At 36.3% G+C, this 21,400-nt stretch overlaps 1 protein-coding gene across 2 annotated transcripts in view; it reads left to right on the top strand.

Moving 5' to 3' along the window:
• Positions 1-21,400, top strand: part of AKAP6 (A-kinase anchoring protein 6) — a 293,798-nt gene that overhangs the window by 195,446 nt on the left and 76,952 nt on the right. For both annotated transcript variants that reach the window (XM_074824596.1, XM_074824595.1), the window contains 2 exons: positions 6,520-6,668; positions 12,636-12,756. In XM_074824596.1, the coding sequence (XP_074680697.1) occupies positions 6,520-6,668; positions 12,636-12,756 (270 nt within the window). The remainder of the gene's footprint in view (positions 1-6,519; positions 6,669-12,635; positions 12,757-21,400) is intronic.

Genomic DNA, 21,400 nt, shown 5'->3' on the forward strand with positions numbered 1-21,400 from the left:
CATTCTTACAAGGACTTTTTTTCACCTCGCAATTTTGGGATGCTATTGTCAGAAACTATTCACAGTCTTGGAAGTCTCTGGAGAGGTTAATCCTTTCATACTTTTCTTCAATGCTTTTTGATATTTGTGATATAGGGAACTTCTCTGGGTACATAGCTGAGATCCGTTTGATGCACAGGGCATGCCATGCTCTTGTGTTGTATTTAATGTTACACCAAACAGAACCAAAGGCAGGAGAACAGTCAGGAATTAGACACCAGAGGTCCAGATTTTAAATTAACAGCATGATCAGGATACCTCCACGGATTTGGTCAGACAATGCTGCTGAGACCATGCTACTGATTGCATTTGCACTCCACAGTCCTGAAGTCACAGGTCATGTTCCTAATCTTTATAGCAAAACAGCAAAAAACCCTATGTATTTCTGAAAACCAAGGGAAACCCTGCAAAATGTTATTGCTGTTATTTACTGGGTTTTTTTTTTCCTCTTTTTTCCCCCCGTTATTTCTGATGGCTCTGGGAACTGCCTGAAGTTCTGCTTGCTATAACACAGCCCTACTCTATCTAAAATTTCATTTTATGTCTCCTGTGGACAGGCTTAAAATTCGCTGTGATGTTACTGCTGTTACTTAAACTCTATGATAAGTTTAAGTGCCTTGATAAGTAAGAATGTTGTTGCGTTGTAATCTTGCTCATTCTGTGTGGAGGTTTCACATTGTTGTGATGGTTTTAGTACACTGAAAAACAAAGTGATAAAGTTATTACCAATATAAAAGCATTTCTGAGATTTATGATGATGAAAACACTTTGCTACGATTTTAACTGGTAACAAGCATGCCCTGATTAACAGAATTAATTTCCTGTATGATCAAAACACAGCATGTCCTTTGTAATAGGACTATCAAATGTTCAGCTCTCAGTAAACATGTTTTGTGATGTAGGATTATTTTTTAATCTGATTCAGTCCTGAAGAGGGTGTGCAAGATGGAGGATAGAAGAGGCAGGGGAGCCAAAAGCAGTAAGGGTAACAGACTAAGAAGGAAGTCAACTGCAGCAAGATCCCTATTTTATTTATGCAGAGGGAGAGGGGGGAAAAGAGAAAAGACAAAAAACCTAGAAAATAAGAGTTCCCATCCTGCTTCAACAACATAACCAAATGCCTGCACTTAGGGTAGAAGCAATAGTTCCAAGAAGTCACTTGAAGTCCAAGCAGCCTAACACTGCCAGGTGGTGGCCTCAATGATCTTGAAGGTCTTTTCCAACCTAAGTGATTCTGTGATTCTGAGATTCTGTTATACAATGCCAATTAAAATGCTGGGGTGACTTCTTGGAAGTACTGCTTCTACCCTAAGTGTTTTCAGCAACAGAAGACCTGTTGACTGGCTGTGGGGATGGACTGGTGGATGATCAAGTCTGTCTGTATAAAGTCTTTGGTCAAACTCTTACCTGCCAAAGAACTCCTTCTGTAAGCTACATCTCCATGGAAGATATTTTGAGCTGTGTAGTCCTCAACATAATTTTATTCTGTAGCTGCATCTGTGACAGAACCTGTTTCATGTCCTGTAATAAAGCCTTCTCCACAACTTTATAATGTGGAGAAACAGACAGAATATTGTGACAGAAGACAACAAAAAATGCTTGAGGGCACAGATATGACCACATAAAAGCTACTGTGATCAACTTACTTCTGGTAAGGAATTACTCCCAATTTTATCTCTCAAGAAATTCACCAATTACAAAGATATAAAGAGTACCAAGCTGCGATGTGAATTATTTTAGAATGGTGCAGCTGAGTTTGCACTTCTATAAAATGTACATATAGGTGAGCCTTCTAAGCCCGCTGCACAATGCTATCGGACCACCTCCTTGTTTGGTGAAAACTGGAACTTGTGCTTTAATTTAAGAGACAATGTTTTTGTCCATCTTAAGTTCAACCAATAGCAGAGGAACTGAACTATGTATGGATTTCATATGTAGTTCTATAATAATTACAGTCTAGTGTGGCAGTGATATAGCTTTTCTACAGCACTGTAGAGAAAGGATATGCAAGATAGGGTACTTTCATAATTCACATTTCAACTGACTGTATTAAAATTTGTATATTTAAAACAGAATAGTTTGCTTACAGTAACATAGTTCATAACAAAAGATTTGTGCTCCCTAGGAAACAGTGTCTGAAAATAGTTTCAACACCAAATCAGTGATATTTATTCTAGTATATTCCAATATAAAAAATTTTTGCAGCAGAACAACACCAGCTCTGAGTTCTCATCTCCAATTTACATTGGTGTAAATTTTGAGTCTCTCATTTGACACTCTGTATACAATATAACCTTTCAATCTCCTTCCTCCCACAGTAACAGCCATTATCCCTTGTCTTGTCTTTCTCCACTTCAGAATAAGGTCATTCTAACATGTAGGTCTAACAAGAAATACAATGTATTTTCATTGATTTGTATTGTCACTGATTACCCCTTTGTGTTCTTTAGTGTTCTGTATAGTAAAGGACATTCTATGTTGTCATGCAAAGCCAATCTTAAGGAACAGATTCTGCACCCCAGGCTCCCTTGGTTTATTTATAAGGTCTTGCTTTTTAGAAAATGAGCTTTCTGACAATAGCCTTGAAAATATTTACCATTATTAATCGATCACTAGAACTGAATATTTGGCACTAGTATAGAATTTTTTCACTGTTTTTCCCCAGAGACTACTGTTTTTTCATAGTCTTGTTCAGAGATTGGATCCACTAGGCTCAAGAAAATGAGATAATTTTGTCATTTGTTTATTGGGAATATCTCAGTTTAATTTACAACAGAATATTTTAAACTCATTTCATCCAGGTAGGACAGTGACTATTAGAGAATCTGTACAAGTGTGTAACCAGACCATCACCAGCATCTTTATTGTGTTTTTACTGCAAAAATGGTCACTTTGAAGAGGACCATGATGCGGAAAACAACTGCTGAGTGTCATTCCTTGGCATTTATCTTCCATGTTCAATTTCTCACTGATTCTGACTTGCATCCTCTGAAAAAAAGAAACTGAATTCCACTTCTAAGATGGGGTGCTAAGAGTAAAAGAATGATTGCCTCCCACTCAATTTCTATTACATATATTTGGGATTATGCATATCTCAGTAGACTTTCTCAGGTTTTCCTAGATATCCATGTCCATACAGGTGTGTTTGTGATAGATATTCAATTCTTATAGTTTTGTTAAGTAACAAGAAAGCACATCTAGGGCAATCTGAAAATGCACACTTAAAATAAACTAGAAGGTAAAGCAAGTGGCTTTTCTATATTTGACTAGCAATTAATAAAGTTACTACTTTATTCTGACAGAATATTGCAAAACTAGTCCTTCATTATCACTTAAGATTTTAAGTTGAAAATAAACTGCAGTAGATTTATTGCATAGCTGTGCTGTGTACTATTTTCTAGATTGTGCCTTGTTCCTGTTAGTTCAGCTTCTGCAGAATGTAGGTTTTTGAGACTTAAACTGATCAATACCTACTCGAGGTCTTCAAAGCCTGTTTGGATTTGCTGTTGATATCAGTAGAACAGGGACAAAAAAAAATGCTGAAGTAAAAGAGTAAGATAGATTGAATTCATACAGAAAAGAAATCAGAAAGATCCATCTGAAACTCTATACTGCCCGAGTTTGAAATGCTGTGAGTATTTGCAATCGTTGAAGACAGAAATTGGGGTTAAAAAAAAAATAGTTGATTTATAGAGGGATCATAGTTCTGAGATACAAGAACTGGGACACAATTGCTTGTATTCAGGATTCATAGAGTATGATGTTGATGGAGTTCATAATCCTCAGTACAAGAGGGTCTTATAGCTGTGAGGAAGAAATAGTGGATTCTCATTGATCCCTCTCCATATATTTACTTACCCTTTCCATCCTGTTTTTCCTTTCCCCCACTACTCTATTTCATCCTCCTTTTTCTTCCCCCATTTTTCATTTGCATTACTGATTTGCCTATTTACAAATATTTTTGCAAATGAACAAAGAATGAAAGATCTGTGAAAAGCTTCTTTCTTTATTTTTCCAATTTCTTATTTTAAAATATAGAGGAAATTATAGGGAGGTGAATTAGAAAATGCCAAAAAAATTGTGTATCTCAAGTATTGGGATAGTTGTGGTATTTGAGAAATAGCATGTGTTCATGTAGTTCAGAGCTGAGTTTTAATTCATATATGTGAGATTCCAGAGTTTAGGCTACATGTGAATTCTCTCCTTTTGGGGTACTGGGGGCAGGGAAAGAGGGGGTTGTATACATAATTTCAACACCAAGCAAAAAAACCCTCAAAAAACCCCACCCAAAACCCCACCTGAAACCCATAGGAAAAAAATCAATTTCCTGTCTTGATTTCCAAACCCCTGAAAATCAGGGAAATTATTTGCTTAAAAGTTTTCCCCAAGATTTCACCTCTAGGCTTAAAACAATCACAGAAGATTTTAATTGATAACATAATAGTTTAGGAAGTTCTGGTCACTCATAAAAGGGCTTTAGACTGAAAGTGTCATATCAACAATAACTAAAATAAAAACAGCCAGTGAATAACCGCTTTCTGGTAAAGAAAGAAAAGAACAAATTCATAGTCTTATTTGGACAATACAAAATACTCAGCTGGAAGATTATCCTTACTGGTTAAGAATCCTTCCAAAAAATAAATTTGATCAGGAACCCCTGTATACTATGGAAGGGGATTGTTTATCAACTTAAAGGAAAATGTACTTGGGGGTAGAAGGGGAACAGGAAGATGATGATGTTTGGGAAGGTGATGATGTTTGTTTATGTGCTGCTTTTGGTCATTTCTGAGTTATATAAACAGCAGTTTTAATTACAGTTTCTGAAAAAGCATGCTTTATAGCTCTCTCAAACCTTAATGTTTTACTATAACTGGACAGTCCCAACTAGTTTCTTCATTGGTAACCCTGTGTGGTTTAATTTTCCAGTATTTTAGACTACATATGAAAGCCTTGTATTTCATTTATGTACACCCTGAAAGACCTGCTTGGTTTATTTGGAATTTTTATCTTCTATCTCCTTGGAAAACTGCTAGTAATTTTTGTTGTTTTTTTTAATTTCTCAAAAACGTATTGCGGTTTACTGCCAAACATAACAAATCTCACTGCAAGAAGCAACTGAGAGAGAAAGCTCTAAATGTTTGAAAGTTTGAAAGAGAAATTTTAAAAGGAAATAGAATTTCCAAATCAGCTACATTATTACTCAGCAAAAATTGCACCAAGGCAAGGCATAAGCAAATATATGTATCTATTATTACCACAACTTATAAAGATATTCCAACCTTCCTTCAGACTTTCCCTACTGACATCCTTCAGTGCCTGTTTCCCTTCGCTTGCCTGCATTTTCCCTATATGTTGCAGATTTCCCTTCTCTCTAGCCCTTTCACTGCTTTCTTTTTACATCTGCTGTTGTTCCATAGACTGGTAACTCTGTCATGCTGTCAGCAGCCAAGCAAACTCTTCACTTTCCTGCCTCCCGCAGTAGAAAATGCAAGAGAGTCCCTATACAAAACTTCCTCTCTGCTTGTTGCATTTACTTGCCATAGCTCCAAATAGTTGAGCAGGAGCTCCCCTCCTAATGGAAATAAGAGTACATAGTTACACAGAAGTAGCAGTTTTTGAAGCATTATCAGAATTTGTAATGCGTTTTTCTTGCAGTGAAGCATATTAAAAGAAAACACTAGCATATTGGTCCCAAAGCACTTTTGAACTTACTCTACCCTCTGTTCTTTGTCCTGTTCCTAGGGGCAAGTGTGGCAAACAGCAGATTTCATCCTTTTATCATCTGGTTCTCTGAGCCTCAGAATCAAACTGATCACTGCAGCTGCAATAAATAAATTGTCTATTCAATAAGTTATGATGCCAAATATTATTCAACATTCTTCTGGCCAGGCACAGAATCTGATGGAAAACAGCACATCTCACTTATTGCCTTTTCCCTTGCAATTAAAATTGCTGAGTAATCAGTGGATGCCAGATATGGGAAAGCAGAATGCGAATAATGCCAATTGTTTGGTTTTGTTTATACTTACTATGTAAAACAAAAATACCTGTAAGAATATGGTTTTCATTAATTATGAAGCACAGGCAACATGTTAACAATATCAGTCTTGATGCCAGTAAGAAATATAATTTTATGTATCTACCTGTTCTGTCCTAGTGCATGATCTTTTGCAATATCTTTTTTATTCATGTCCAGACATTTTTATGCAGCATTTGATTGGATATACATCTCATGGAATATATAGCACATTCTCTGATAGAAACCTAAATAGTTCAGTTCCAGCATTTGGGAATACACTACTTTTCTCTGACTTAATGGTTCAGCCTTTTTGTCTATCATGCAAGGAGAAAAATGATGGTGTGAATCATTTGGTTAAAACTGTTGCAGTCCAAAAGTATTTGTTTTAAATGCATGCTTTCTGATTTTTTTTTAAAAAAAAGTTCTGTTGTGTTTTTTTTCTCTTTGTTTTCTTTTTCTAGGCTGAGGTTCAGCTATGCTATCTGGAAGCACAAAGAGATGCTGTTGAACAGATGTCCTTAAAGCTGTACAGTGAGCAGTACAACAGTAGTAGCAAGCGAAAGGAAGAGTTTGCTGATATGTCAAAAGTTCACACAGTGGGAAGTAATGGGTAGGGAACTATTCTTTTTGTTGTTTTATTCTCACTGATCTGTATTTTTTTTTTACATGATATACTTTTTCTTACTTCTAGTTAACCAGGATTTTTCTTCCTAGGCCAAGAGATGGGGGGAAAACTCTCTCTGTGTATTTTTTTTTTCATATATGAATACAAAAAATAATGGGTTCTGGATAATTTATTCAAATCATGGTTTGTTCATAGGACTACCTAAAATTGTCTAATAGCAATCCATTATTTTGATTTTAAAAAATGTAATGTGTCCTTTTTCTTCAGGCTTTTCTCCTCCAATGGCTTAATATCTTTTGATTTCTTAGCATCTTCCAAGGAATCGTCTTTATAGTGTATTAATACCTCTGCAAGACAATTCTCTATAATCATTCTCTATAATCACTACTCGTGACTAGGAAATATTAGTGTGAAGCCATTCCCTTACAGTTCACCAGTTCAAACATCCCAGTTTTGTACTTGTAGAAAGCTTTAACTGTTTTTCCTTTACTTGGTCTTCTCAGTCCAGTTTTTAATAAATGTAAACACGCATACCCACACACACAAATATATTATATATGTAAGTGTATATATAAAAGCACTCTTTCTTAATAGTTTGAGCAAAGTCTTGGACAAATTAGTCACTGGACTATGCTAAAATGAAATCTTACTGCCCCTCCCTTTTTCACAAGCAAGAAAACTTGTAGTTCTGGTTTAAGACTTTTTCTTGAAGGTCTTTTGAAAACCGTATCTTCCAAATGCTAGCTCCCCTAAATGAACATAAGAACATACTTGTGAGTTCATAATAGTATGGGGCAAAAGCAGATCAAAGGAGTCAACTGGTGCTCATTGGGTACATCCTCATCCTGAAAGAAATTTTCTCATAACCAGTAAATACAGTAGAACTTTTGCCTGCAGTTTCCTATGCAAGGAAAGTCATTGACCAAGGGTTTCATAAGTTCTGTATCTCCAGAACTTCCTTTTCCAATTGTTAGCTCAGTGTTGAGGTCTTGGAAACACAGTTTTATTAAATTACCGACTGTAAAGATAAATGAGCCTTGTAAACATCCCCTCTTATTATACGGAAAGATGACTGTTTTAGAAAAGTTGATGTGGGCTAATTATGTAGGATTACTGAGATCTTGATTACATATGCAGAAATCTGTCAGATTCTCAAACACGCCAGTGCAGCTAGTGCCAACCATAAAAATAATTTGTTCAGAATTGGTGTGTATATGTATATGTATATAAATGTGCACTGGGGGCTACATGTTCAAAAGCAGCTTCTAATTTTGCAGCCACAGTTGAATGTGAGCAAGACTTAAGGTTGGAATTTTGGGGGGGATGTAAGACAGTAAGACGTCAACAGACATTTGATTTTATTGAGGATAGGGGATATAAAGCTTTAAGCCTCATGAAAAAATCCAGTTTGTAACTCTACATACCATATGTGTAAAGCTCTTAGATGCACTTGTTACTGGGAATGGTAATCTACTAGTGTTCCCTACCATTTATGGGCCCTTATGGACATCCCAGCCCTTAGAGGCTCAACAGTGGCTTAAGAGGCCAAAGGACTGTAGAGAAACAAATACAATACTATGTATTCAGCCATTATAGAAACTAGCATGGGCTGAATTCAGGTGGAAAAATTCCAGTTGAACCAGTCTGAGGTATTGTATTGAACACAATGGAAATGCCTTTCTGCTATTTGAAAACATAGTTGATAGAACATTTCCCTACTGCATAAAAGCTGTGGACATAAAAACTGTGGACAGAAATTCCACAGTAGGGTGACCTAGCTAGAGACTGAGATCTCTACAGAGAAGGGGCCAGTTGCATAACTGGGAAAATTCTGGTATCTATCCATTAGCTGTTGTGGAAGTTTGACCTAGGAGAAAGAGTATCCACAGGAAGAACAAGAGTTATTGTAGATGGATAATTGTTTGTATAGTGGGGGGAAAGATTTGAGAGGTGGCTTTGTGTAGGAAATAGCTAAACTGAGATAGGTAAGGTAGTATCTGCAGATTAGGGTGATGCTAATGGGTGTGTAAAGAACAGGAGATTTCCTGCAGAACAGTGATCTTGTTACAACAGCAATAGAGAGGGTTTACATGTATCTGCATGGAAATGGCTAAAGTGACAATAAAAGAAAGGGAAGAGAAGGGAAGAGAAGGGAAGAGAAGGGAAGAGAAGGGAAGAGAAGGGAAGAGGAGAGAGGAGAGGAGAGGAGAGGAGAGGAGAGGAGAGGAGAGGAGAGGAGAGGAGAGGAGAGGAGAGGAGAGGAGAGGAGAGGAGAGGAGAGGAGAGGAGAGGAGAGGAGAGGAGAGGAGAGGAGAGGAGAGGAGAGGAGAGGAGAGGAGAGTGAATATCTACTGCAGGAGAACACCAGCTAGCCAGGCAGCAAGAAGTAACCAAAAGTAGTTGTGAGCAGCTGCAAAATGTTCTAGCAAATCTGGCTGGAAGTACTGCATCCCCTCAAAACTGAGAAGCAGTTTAGACAGGTACTATTGAGAATTAAGTATACAATATTTACAGCACCATTGCACAACATGAAAGCCAGATCCTGGGATCCTGTCATCACCTAGTATTGGGCCTTCATGGATGAGGCTTTGAGATAAATGTATTAGAGGGGGCTACAGGTATGCACAGAATATAAGGATTTTAAAGCTGTTAAGGTCAGAACTCTAATTTCTCTTATATCTTCCTAATAAAAACGTGTAAAAGGAGTTCCAAAAAATGATGACCCAGAAACTTGGAAGAACTTTTTGTCTGGCTAAATTTTTTGGTAGGAATACCAGTGTGTTTACAGTAGTCTAAATACTATGTGAGTTATGCCATCAAGGAAATAATACAAACTGGAAGTGTGTGTTAAACATGGGGAAAAAGGCTGATGGAAATAGCTTCACATTCCTTTTTATTTATTAATGCCACAGACGAACTGGTTTTCTCATGAGAAAGGTGCTCATGAATTTTCATTCAAAATAATAAATTGATGTCCACATTTTAAGAAATATGTTTAGGGTTCAAGGGATTAGACATGCAACTCTGCATATCTGATTCCCTGTTTACCAAGATATATACTTCTTAATGTCATTTTAGTTATTATGTAGCTAATGGTTTTAGCTTATTAACCAACAAACCTATATTAAGGAAGCTGTAGTTACCTGCCCTTTAACTAATATTATAGCATTCTTGTTGGCAATGTTTGGATACTTTTAATAGAGGAAAATTTTTTTGCAATAAACAGATGAACTAATTTATTCTTTTTTTAGCAATTGTGGATTTGGATAATCAACCAAAATTATATCTTTTCTATAGTTCTTGCATCTGTAACACACATCAGTATTTCAGAAGTTCTGCTTTCCCTGATTCTGCCTGTGGCAATATGAAAAAAAGATCTGCTAAGCCCAGAAAAAATAGATTCTGAATAAAAAAGAAATATTCAATATACTACAGAAATACTGACAGGTATATTTTAATCTTAACCTGTCACTGATCCTACAATTGCTGGATTTTCTGAATATCTTTTTAGCAGTTTAGTAACTTACATCCTCTTCCAAATAATAATTTAATAGTAATCAGTAGATCCATCCATTTAGATGTGAGACATTCATTTTAAAAACAAAGCTTTTTTTAATATCAGAGTTATTTTAGAACTATCAAAAATATTGCAATAAAATTTAAAAAAAAATTATTGTGCTTTGTAGTCTGACTTCACTGTCTTCAGGCTCAGGCAAATAACTGCCATAGACAGTTTGCTTTAAAATGCTCCCAGAGTACTTTATTTTACAGCAGAGAAACAAAAAAGAGAATAGGCACAGCATGTAAACTATGGGGGAAAATCAATCCCCATTACATCTTGCATCCCTTCCTGGCTTTTTCCAGTGAATCCTTTTTTTCTCACTCTTCCTTTTGGGTTGAGTTCCTCTTTAGAACTTTAGCTAGAAATCAAAATGTTTGGCTGTTTCCTAGTGCTTATCTGGGTTTTATAAAGGTCAGGAAAAAGTGCTTTTGTGTGTCTTTAAAGATCAGTTCGTTCTAGTACACCAATCAATGGACCAGTTTGGACTGTAATTAAGATATGGTTCTATAGATCCAAAGCAGGTGTTTGGATCCAGCACATCTGCATGTTATAGTAAAATCCCAATCCACTTCCTGGTGCAGTTTCCAAAGGCATCTCATCCCACTCTGGCAGCAGCAGGTCATCAACATTGGATGTAGGCTTTGTTTCCTGTCATCTTCATGTCTTAATTTAGATTTTTCACTGGTACAAACTGTCCAGGTTCAACTGAATCTGTACCACTTTATATGGGATGAAGTCTAGCCTCTTATATCATAAGCCGTATGTTTTAATAACTGCCTGTCAGTTTTATGACTTTGGATAATATTTGGATAAGATGGAAGGGAAAAAAGGAGCAGTAGCTAACTGAAAATACAGAATGGTTATACTGCTTTCTGAGGAGGGGATAAAGATTCAGTATCATTGCAAATATACCATTCAAAATGGACTTTAATTTTAGTTTCAAAATAACATCTGAGTCAAATACCTCCCAAAACAGGAGAAAAAGCCTGAACTCTAAATAAAACCATTATATTTCAACAATACTAGCTTGCCCTTTTATGCTTGCTCTTCTTTATAATAGCATCATTGCTTACCTTCTCAGGGCAGCAGGCGTTTTTAAGTGCACCTCATAAATTATTGAGTAAAGGTATACTAAGTACAGTGGATTAAACTAGAGAGTTACTTCAGAAGCAGGAATCAACACTTGTGCATTATACAAGACTTCTTTTGTTGTCAACTCATTGAAAATAATACCAGAGAAGGCAAATGCTTTCTTCTCTCTTGCGTGCTTTCTTGCAGAAAGACGGTTCTACTTGTCACAACTTTATCTATAAGCTTTCAAAATTACCATGCATAAGGTACTCTAGTTAATAACAATTGAAACTGCGATTGTATTAATAACATTAAAAACATGTTTAGTTTATTGTTTCTCTGTTGGAATACCGCTAATTTTTTTAATGGGGTTGCTAAAAGAATTGTTAATAATTGAAGAAATTAGCTCTAGTGGAACATGCGCTATTGTTTGATCAATATGGGGTTTTTTTGATACTACTGACAAGGCTTTTGTTAGTTCCAGTTTTGCAAGTTTGAAGATCCCTTTTCAAGGGGTATCTTTTTGACGAATGTGCAGTTTTTCAGCATGTACCTTCTGTCTTGTATCACAGTGTTTTAGAAGAATCTATGCTTTACTTATTCACTAGGCTTTCAATAGAGAATCACATTAATCCTTTTAAGCTCCTTATTCTAATGATTTATTTTGCTGAAAACCGTAGTGATCCTCCTTTGAATTTTAATGATTGCTGGCTATTCAAGGATTCATTGTTTTGACTTCCTGTCCTTACCTTTGTTTCTTACATGTCTGTAGGGAACACCTGTCTAATACTGTATCTGGCCTTAGTTCTCACTGGCTTACCATATTCACTCAAGCCTATCTTAAGGCGTTAAGTTGAAATGCTAGCTACTCATCCATGAAAATAAATGTAGGATATTTACAGAGATAGGCAGATAGACAGCAGAGGGATGGCTGAATGGATTGAGCCATTTTTCAATGAAAATAATATTTTATATGTATTATATCAAGATGATTGTTGCAAAGTTTGCTCAATATAAGGTCAGCACTTTAAAAACCATTAAACAACAGCATCTATGGGGGATTTCTATTTCAAAATTTTTGAAGCAAGTGCAGTATGCCAACAGTTGTCAGGATTTGGCATCAGCCACTGAATTTGGGTCATGGCACTGGCTTAAATTGGATTTCAGTTTTCATTTTCATCTACTCTGTATAAATACAGAATGTCTCTTTAGAAATATAACTAGGAACATCATGAGTTTTCAAGAATATATTATTCTAATACAAGATTTTAACAACTACACAGTATTTATGCATAATACATTTTGTTCCTTATCTACAGCCTTTTGGACTTTGATTCAGAATACCAGGAGCTCTGGGATTGGCTGATTGACATGGAATCCATTGTGATGGACAGCCATGACCTGATGATGTCAGAGGAGCAGCAGCAGCATCTTTACAAGGTTAGCGCTACCGTTACTGCCTTTACCTAGCTATAGAAGATCTGATTAGCTTGACAAGTCTTTCTCTCACAGGATATCGCTGCGTTCATTGTATGTATCATGGTGTCTATTAGAATTCCCTTCCCTGTCCCCAACCTCATTTCCATCCCCTGTGCGCTGACAGGCTGCACCGACATCATAATTGCAAGAAAGTTCCCTTTATCACATTCTATTTGGTGTAATTCTATAGAAGGACAAAGATTTGTCTTCAAGATGAATAGAAATAAATGAAACTGCATTAATAAATAGACTGAAACAAAATGAAGGAAAAAAAGAGAAACGGTAGCATTTAACAAAATGTGTTTTGATTGGAGCTTTCAGCTGGATTTTTATCCACCTTTCAGACCTCATCTGGGAAGAAAGAAATTTGCCTTGATTTTGGTTTGCTGCTGCCAGGATACAGGACTCTTCCAATTTAATTTTTATTAGCTATACATAAAGCAGACATTGTCATGTTCAGTCATCACACAAGCTTGTGATTTCAGTAAAATGGTTTTGAACTTGCATATTGATTATAGGGTCTTCATCTAACACACACACACACATATATATATATATATATGTACACACGCACACACATGGTTTCTCTTGTCATAACAGCCTTAGCCCAGAAGCTCTACCACTTCTTTTAGACAGACAGTACTTTTAAGAAGTTCCCCAAAACGTGTGATTTGATCCTAAAATTGATTCAGGCTTCACTGTGTGTCTGAGAAACTGTAGTCTATGGGTCTGAGGGGTGGTGGGGGAAAGAAAGGAGGGGCTTTCCACAGAAATATCAGGCTGCAGTAAATCTTCCTCATTTAGGCAATTTTTATTGGAGTAATTCTGACAGTTGTCATCCTTGAATTGCTTTGAGCATATGGCATATTTCAAAGAGCAGATTGTGAATCATAAAAAATAAAATTAATAACTAACCACAGAATCAGCAACAGTATAATGACAAGAAACAACTACCCTCTAGCTTTTTTTTTATTTCTTATTGAATAAATGGTACGTTCAAGGTCAAATAGAAGTTGTTTTCTTTCTTCTATGATTGCACAATTTGATAATTTCTTAAATATAATTTATTTTTTCTTGCTTTGGCATCCTAATTTCTTGATGGTCTTTTTGAATTTTATTCTTTCTAATTGTAGTCCTTTTATTTAAAATACCCAGTGAGGAATGGCTGTCATATTAGTTAAAATATGTTTATAAATGGAAATATGGTTCAGATCCAAACTGTTTTAGGTTGCAAGTGAGTTTAATTCAGTGGCCTCCATTTCTTGCATTGACAATCATTTCTTATTTTTGCTAATGTCTTTTTCCTAACTTTGTAAATACTTAATCAAACTTAATCACACGTTAACAGTCCTGACCTTGGCTAGGCTCAGAAATAAACAATGTCAGAAATGGGTAAAAAGTTTCTTGTGAATCTAAAATGAGGTGTTTTGGTAGTGCCTGGCCATATAAAACTGGCTTGTACCATGCCTAATCTAACCACTAGTTTTAGTCCTATACTAAAAAAATCAATAAACATAAATTTTAAGGAAACAATCCATCCATCAATATGAAAAGGAGCAAAACTTAAGCAGCCAGCCCAAGTATTTTAGGTGCTATTTAGGACACTTCCTTTTCCGATATACAAATGTAATCATTAAGAATAAATGGTAAGGCTGGGATAATAATGCATGGTGAGAAGAACAAAAGAGGGCAATAATTTAAGAATTAGTTTGCAGTACAGCATGGTGGCAAAATGAAGGATATTGTATATTCAAAATGGGAAGTAATAGTTTCTTAATATTATGAAATTCTGTATTATGATAGGCATGACACTTCCAAAAGCAGAAAGTTTGTGCCAGAGAGAGTAGCTGAGTCTGTAGTCTGCAGCACAGACAAACCAGGACTGCTTCCAAAGCACAGACAGCTTATTTGTTCTACGGGTTCCACAGGGAGGTCATCTGCTAATTAATAGAGCCCCCATCTCTAAAGTACTTATCTGGTCACAGAGAAACCACTTGAAGAAGGGTAGAAACAACTGCCTGCCCTCCCATGGTGCATATTCTCTGCATATACTTTTCTAGTGGAAGCAGCAAACAAATTGTTAAGGATTGAAGGAAAGACTTAGCTAGAAATGTGGAGTTTGGTTAGGAGATGGCTAAAGAGTGTCCATAAAGCAGGAAGAATATTTGCAGGTAGTGTAAAAAGCTTGAGTGCATAACATTAAGATCTGTTAGCCTTTCAAAGAAAAAAAACCCCACCTCCCGAAGAAGTGTTGAAAGCCCCATAATTTCAGACATTTAAAAGTAGACAAAAGAAAACATTAGCAAATGTAATTGAGGGAACAGTTCTGCACTCCAAAGGAGAGATCAGATAAATCACTAGGTCTTTATCGTGCTTAATTTCAAAGATTCGCGTAACAATGAATCATGCCCTCAAACCCAGAATTAATAGTTTTATAAAACTAGCCTAGTAAACCTCTCTTCTAATCAATAGTGACACCCTTTTTATTTGGAGGCTCTTATACAGAGTCGTGGATGGTCTAGTGCTTACAGCTGAGGGGCAGGAGCACTGCCTGCACTTCACAGTGAACACAGCCATTCTGGGCTGTAGGGAGAGAAATCTGTAAAGAGAAATTCAGGCAGCTACCATTATCAGAATTCCTCAATGGTATGGGGTGTTATGAAAACACAGGTCTTGCTTTAGTTATTCTTTATCAGTTACAGCTTCAAATGTGAACCTGCTAATTGCACTCTCTGCATTTTGGTGGATTCTCCTAAACCCACAGATCCCTCTTCTCAGTTATTGAGCTGACAAGTAATTGTACCTCTGAGCCAGCTCAGCAAGCCGCCTCTGCCAGGGAACCTGCTGTGGTATCACTATTACCAACAGTAATCATTGCCCCTAAGGAGTCCATGAATGGGAAGAAGCAATGATAAAACAGGTAAATCGGAAGGGAAAAGCATACATTAAAGCAGCATAACGTAATATATAAATGCTAAAATTGCATATGGGAAAATAAAATGTATTTTCATGGTTAGACTATTTTCCCAGTACTCTATTTTCAGATTTAATATAGATTTAAGTCAACTCTCAGCTTAATTTTGTTTTGTAATATTCCATGAGCTCCATAGTTTTTTTATTAGGAACCTTATTATCTCTCTTTAACTAGGTTTTATTTTGCCCTTAATATAATAGGAGTAGCACAGCCATATTCTTTTTTAACTCTGAATATGTATGTATGACTTTATCTAGATTTCCTAGATTTTAGGGCAAAGATTTAGAAAAAAAGATGACTGTTCTTCCTCACTATGCTCCCCCATAGCCATAAATTATTTCAACTTTACAGTCTTAAACTAGCTAATAATTTTGAAAATCAACCAGTGTTTGATAAATGGCAGTCACGGAATGAATTGCTGACAGTTTATTTGTCCTCTAACGCTTTATCTATTAACTAAGAAAAAATTAAAAGGAGCATTTCCATGTTTTTGGACTCTCACTTCTGTACTGCTGTAATAGCTCAGTTTAATGCCAAATGTATCATGTTTATTTCATTTTAATCTACTGCATGTGAGCCTGATCTCATAAGCTCTAAGTACACAGAACTTGCATTGACTTCAGCTGTATTCATATGCCGTTACTCGAGGATCAAACCCAAAGAATTTAAACTCTGCTAATTAGCCCTTTAGTGGGAACTTGAGTAATTCTGTACCTTGAATGTTCAAAAATGAAGCAAATCAGTATTTACTGGAACTGTGGAGATTAGAAATGAGTATACTAGGCAGAAAAGTTAATGATAATTCTTTCCATTTTCCTCAGAAGATTAATTGCAAAACTTAATTGTGTTAGATTAAAACCCCATTTAAATAAGTACAGTATGATTGTTAAAATTGTTAGTATGTTCAGAATAAAATTAACTAAATATTTTTAAATAGCAAATAAAAGAAATTATATTTTTCTGTCTGATTACAAGTAATATATGGTGGTTTTAATACAAACTACATAAGCTTTAAGTCTTGCACTAGTAAGTCTTCAGCAATGGTGGTCATGATAGATATAAAAAGACCCTTATGTAGTAGCACAAAGATTTTGAAAACGTGTAGTTGACACGGCTTTTGGGCAGATTCACCGCTGAACTATTTCATCCAAGGGAAGTGGTTCATTGTATTGAATAACATGAAAATGCACATTAAAAGCTAAGGATACCTTTCAAAAAAAGTTGAGGGGGAAAAAATCTGCCAGCAGTTTTTGTTTCCCTACTGGAAGCTGTCCCTCCTCGGAAGGTGCAGTGCATTTTCTCCTCTGGGTGTGCTGCTGCTCCATTGTGCCTTTCTCTCTGGCTCAGTGTGCTGTGGCCCTGAGTGGATCAAACAAACCGTGGTGAAAGTTTCCCTCATTTGCATCACTTCTAGACAGCCCTGTCGTACTCTTTGCTGACAGGAAATCACTGTCTTTGTCACCTTTTTTCAGTGATCTCCTTTTGGCAGAGATTGGCCATGTGACCAGGATTAATCACAACAACAGTTCTGGCTCAGAACTCAATGACATGTTTTCCTCAGCACTTCAATAATGGTGTAGAGGAGTCAGTAGGAAATGACTACATTAATTTCAGAGTGAAAAGATAATTAACACTTAAGGACTAGTGCTATAACCTATGGAGCTATTATTCAAATTAAAACTAATTTATTGCAAACTTGTGAAAAAAAAAATCCTGTCCTTTAATGCAACTGTTAAAATAATTTTACAAGAGCCCCCAAGTTTAAAAAAGAAGCACAAACTATATTTAATGCGGTAATATAAATACATAAAAACTTAAACATTTGAAACTGGAGGCTGAAGTATGTAAAGTGCTTACTTAGATGATATGAATAGGATACTGGCAAACAAAAGCAGCAGTGTGCTCCTAGAATGCTGTGCTTCAAGGAGTTTCCTTGGCAACAGAAATGCAGTTCCAAAAGTAGACAGAACTTTCCTCAGAAAACATACTATTAATAACAACCTTCCGGAACAACTTGGAACAATTTGACTACTTGGCAATAATAATGCCAAGTGTTCTGCAAATTAATCTAACACATAACAGTTATATGTTTCTCTTGCCCATAATTCTCCTGAACTGGAGGACTGAGTTCTCTGCTGCTAGAGGATACAAATGTGCAAAGTGGTTCCAAATGCTGTACAAACAGAGAGAGGGCTCAAATAGCAGCAGCCTATAAGGATCAATTAATGTGCTTCGTATCATTTTAACTTGTAAAACAGATTAGTTTAATTGGATTACTATGTTCCATTCAAAAATGAGTCCTGCGTACCTACTGAAGCCACGTTGTAGTTCAGTCTTTATTTCGAGCAGATTTTCCATATAAAGAAAACTTATTAAAAGATTAACAGCCTGTAGAGTGATATATTTGGACAATATGCTTAGGGGATTGGTTATAAACTAGAAAACGTGAAGATTTTTGCTCCTACATTGAGTATTCTGCATGGTCCTGGATGCCTTCTGTCTGTCTGGTAATCTGTCAGTGCCTGCATGAAGCTGCTAAAACAGTCAGTGGGAGAAGATGATGATCACCACTTAGGAAGAAGCTCTCAGCGCATGGCAGGATTGAGCCCCTTGTAGGTAGTAACTAAAATCTGCTATGCATGCAGTATTTTTAGATATGTCATCATTTCTGTATGAGCCAAGAGAATAAACTAATTTCAGATTTGCCTTGCCAATATGAATCATTAGAATTCCACTAAAGGTCATAAGTTTACCAGACAGGAAAGGTAGGCTGTGCTACTACCTCGACTCTTCCTGAATTCTTAGATCTAAAGGTTAGAAGTAATCAATATCTCATTGTGGAGCCTGATAATAAGTAATAATCATGATGTTAAAATCTAAATGATTGCAGCTAGCACTTAGGTGTGTTGACCCATTTGGGAGGGCTTTCTAATTGCAATCAGAATAGTCAGTACAGTTTGCTAATAAACCTTTAGGCTACCTTGCAAAAATCACCACCTTTTTCAAATACGATTTTAATGCTATTAGCAAATTATATCCCAAAGTGAAATCTTTTATTTGATCTGATAAGTATATGTAACACTTTAAAAAAAAAAAAAAAGAGTAATATTATTCTCTGAAATAGTATCAATGGAAATATTCATTAACAATAGTAAATTACAGCATTTATGTCTACATACATGGATTGACACATGCCTCAATGGAAGTTATTCTTTGCCTTTGACATTGTAGTATGCTTTTAACTGCCATGTATAGTAAAGTGACTGAGCTAAGTTTTGCAGAAAACTGACTTCAGTTACTGTTCTTCATGAAGGTCAGTAATTTCCATGTGCTAGGTTGTTTGGTCTTTCTTCACTCAAAGATTAAGAACCTCTATGACTTTCTACACTAGGTAGGAAAATCAACTGATTTGTATGAGAGGTCTAAAAAATACTTGATACCCCAAGCAGCAGTAAAAATCTGACTGCTATTAGAACATCAACTAAAGGAGTTCAGGACCTACCTGACACAGCAAAGTTTCCTAGTCTCTTATTGCAGGGGGTACTGAAATTGGTTAACTTTTTCTACATAAGTATTTTCACTTCCGTTGCACTGAGGAACAGAGCAAAAACTCCTTTGTGACACACGCTATAACTTTTCAGTGGTCCATATATTTAACTTTGTAATATCATTAAATTCCTTGCCACTTCTGGTAACTTCTGTATTTTAAAAAGCAGGACAGAAAATTACTGTTGGTGAAAAGTCTTACTTAAACCTGATAAATGTGAAGTTTTAATATCTTATATAATTACAACAGGAAAACACTGACTACCATGTCTATAGAATTACAAAGTCTGTCTAGAGAATGGATAAAGAAAGATAATGAAAAATATTTTTACATTTTCTTGGTTGCTTCCATAATATATTTTAAATGTAAACATGCATTTTTAAAGGCAGTGTTGTAATTTCTCTGGAGCAGACTCCCTGTATTTCCACAAGAAGTGGCTTTTGCATTTCACAAGAGCAAGTGGGTTTCTCCCATTTCTTCCCAGCATGACATTGAAGATGAACTTCACATTGTAGCAAAGCAGTATTTACTGAGCTTGTAGCAAAAGCCAGCACAGCTTTTGGGAGATTAAAGCAGTGTGTCTAGAATGAAAGAGGCATTCCACTTCAAACAAAAGTAAATGTGTACCACATAGCTGTCATCACCATTCCTTACTACAGCTGCAAAAACGTGGACAATTTACAGTCATCACGTCAAGCATCTTAGTCAACTCCACATGCTCTGTCTTTGTGCCCTTGCTGGTATAAAATGGTAGGATAAGGTCCCAAGCAGTGAGACCTTAAAGCATTGTCAAATATTTAGTGCTGAAGCAATAGTCTGGCACACTCAGCTATGGTGGTTTGAATGCATATGTTCAGCAGTAAATTACCCAAAGCCATTTTCTGTTCATCAAGCATTTTTAGTTTTTAAAAAATGGAAATGGCACCTTGATTCACCTCAAAGGATGATGAAAATTACAACCTTTGTTGCTTTCTATATGCTAGGACTGCCTAGTGTCCAAACAAGGTAGAAAGAGTTCAAGATTAATCTCAGATATACTAAATTATTCACATTCTCTGAAGTACAGGTAAGAATAGCTGAAGTATAGCAGCACTCTAGCTTAATCATTGGACCAAGAGTCCCCAAGAAAAGGTGTTATACATGCAGTCAAACACTGGAGACAACAACGCCAGTGCTGCAATGTTCTTCAATACCCTGACTTGAGCAAAGGGGCCATATGATGCTCCAAAACATGGGCATGTTCTGATCTACATTGTTCTTAGCACAAACTTCAAAATTTTATCCTTTGGTCTAAAGGAGTTTATCTGTGTTTTCTTGTTTCTTGACACACTGGATCACATGCAGACCACACATAAGCAGTGCAGAGTCCTAGGAGCTGCCCACTCTGAGCCTAGTATTTACTGTATTACAGCAGACTTTATGAAAGTTCACATGAATCGGCTGATAAAACAACTCATGAAGTGATTTGTGAATTCACTCATAAAATCTCATATACAATAATGCCAAATAAGGGATATCAGCCCTCTATAAAAATTAAGAAATTCAAAGAAGCCAGGACTGGTTTCTCTTTATCACACTGCACCTTAGAACCTCTGGTCTAATATTTTACAGCCTTTGTTCTGAGTTGTGGAACCATTAATGTTTTGAGTTGTGGAACCCTTAAGAACTTATACAATGACTATATAACATAAAAATGGCTCCATCAGGTATAGAGAATGGTGTGTCCTATGCAGTTCTCCAGATATTTTTCTTCCATGAGGTTGTCCGGTAACCCTGAGCCCACATAACCTTACAGAAGTCGTAGAATCCTGCCTCAAGGAGTCCCACAGGTGTAGCCCCACACTGTGACAAGCTGTCTGTGCATTGCCTCTGTGCATGTGTCTGCTCTAAAGCTGCCTTTTACTGGTCTCACCTGATGCCCCATAGTATTTTTGTTGGAAGAAGCAGCAAATAATATACTGAAGTGTGATAAAATTAGGAGTGTTAATAACACAATGACAATGTAAGTTTTAAAGTTGTGTGTGGACATGGTTTTGGGTCTTTTAGCAGTTTGATAGATTAGGCTTTCTTAGAGGTATGCAGAA

Source organism: Strix aluco, chromosome 4, assembly GCF_031877795.1.
Source record: "Strix aluco isolate bStrAlu1 chromosome 4, bStrAlu1.hap1, whole genome shotgun sequence".
NCBI lineage: Eukaryota > Metazoa > Chordata > Aves > Strigiformes > Strigidae > Strix > Strix aluco.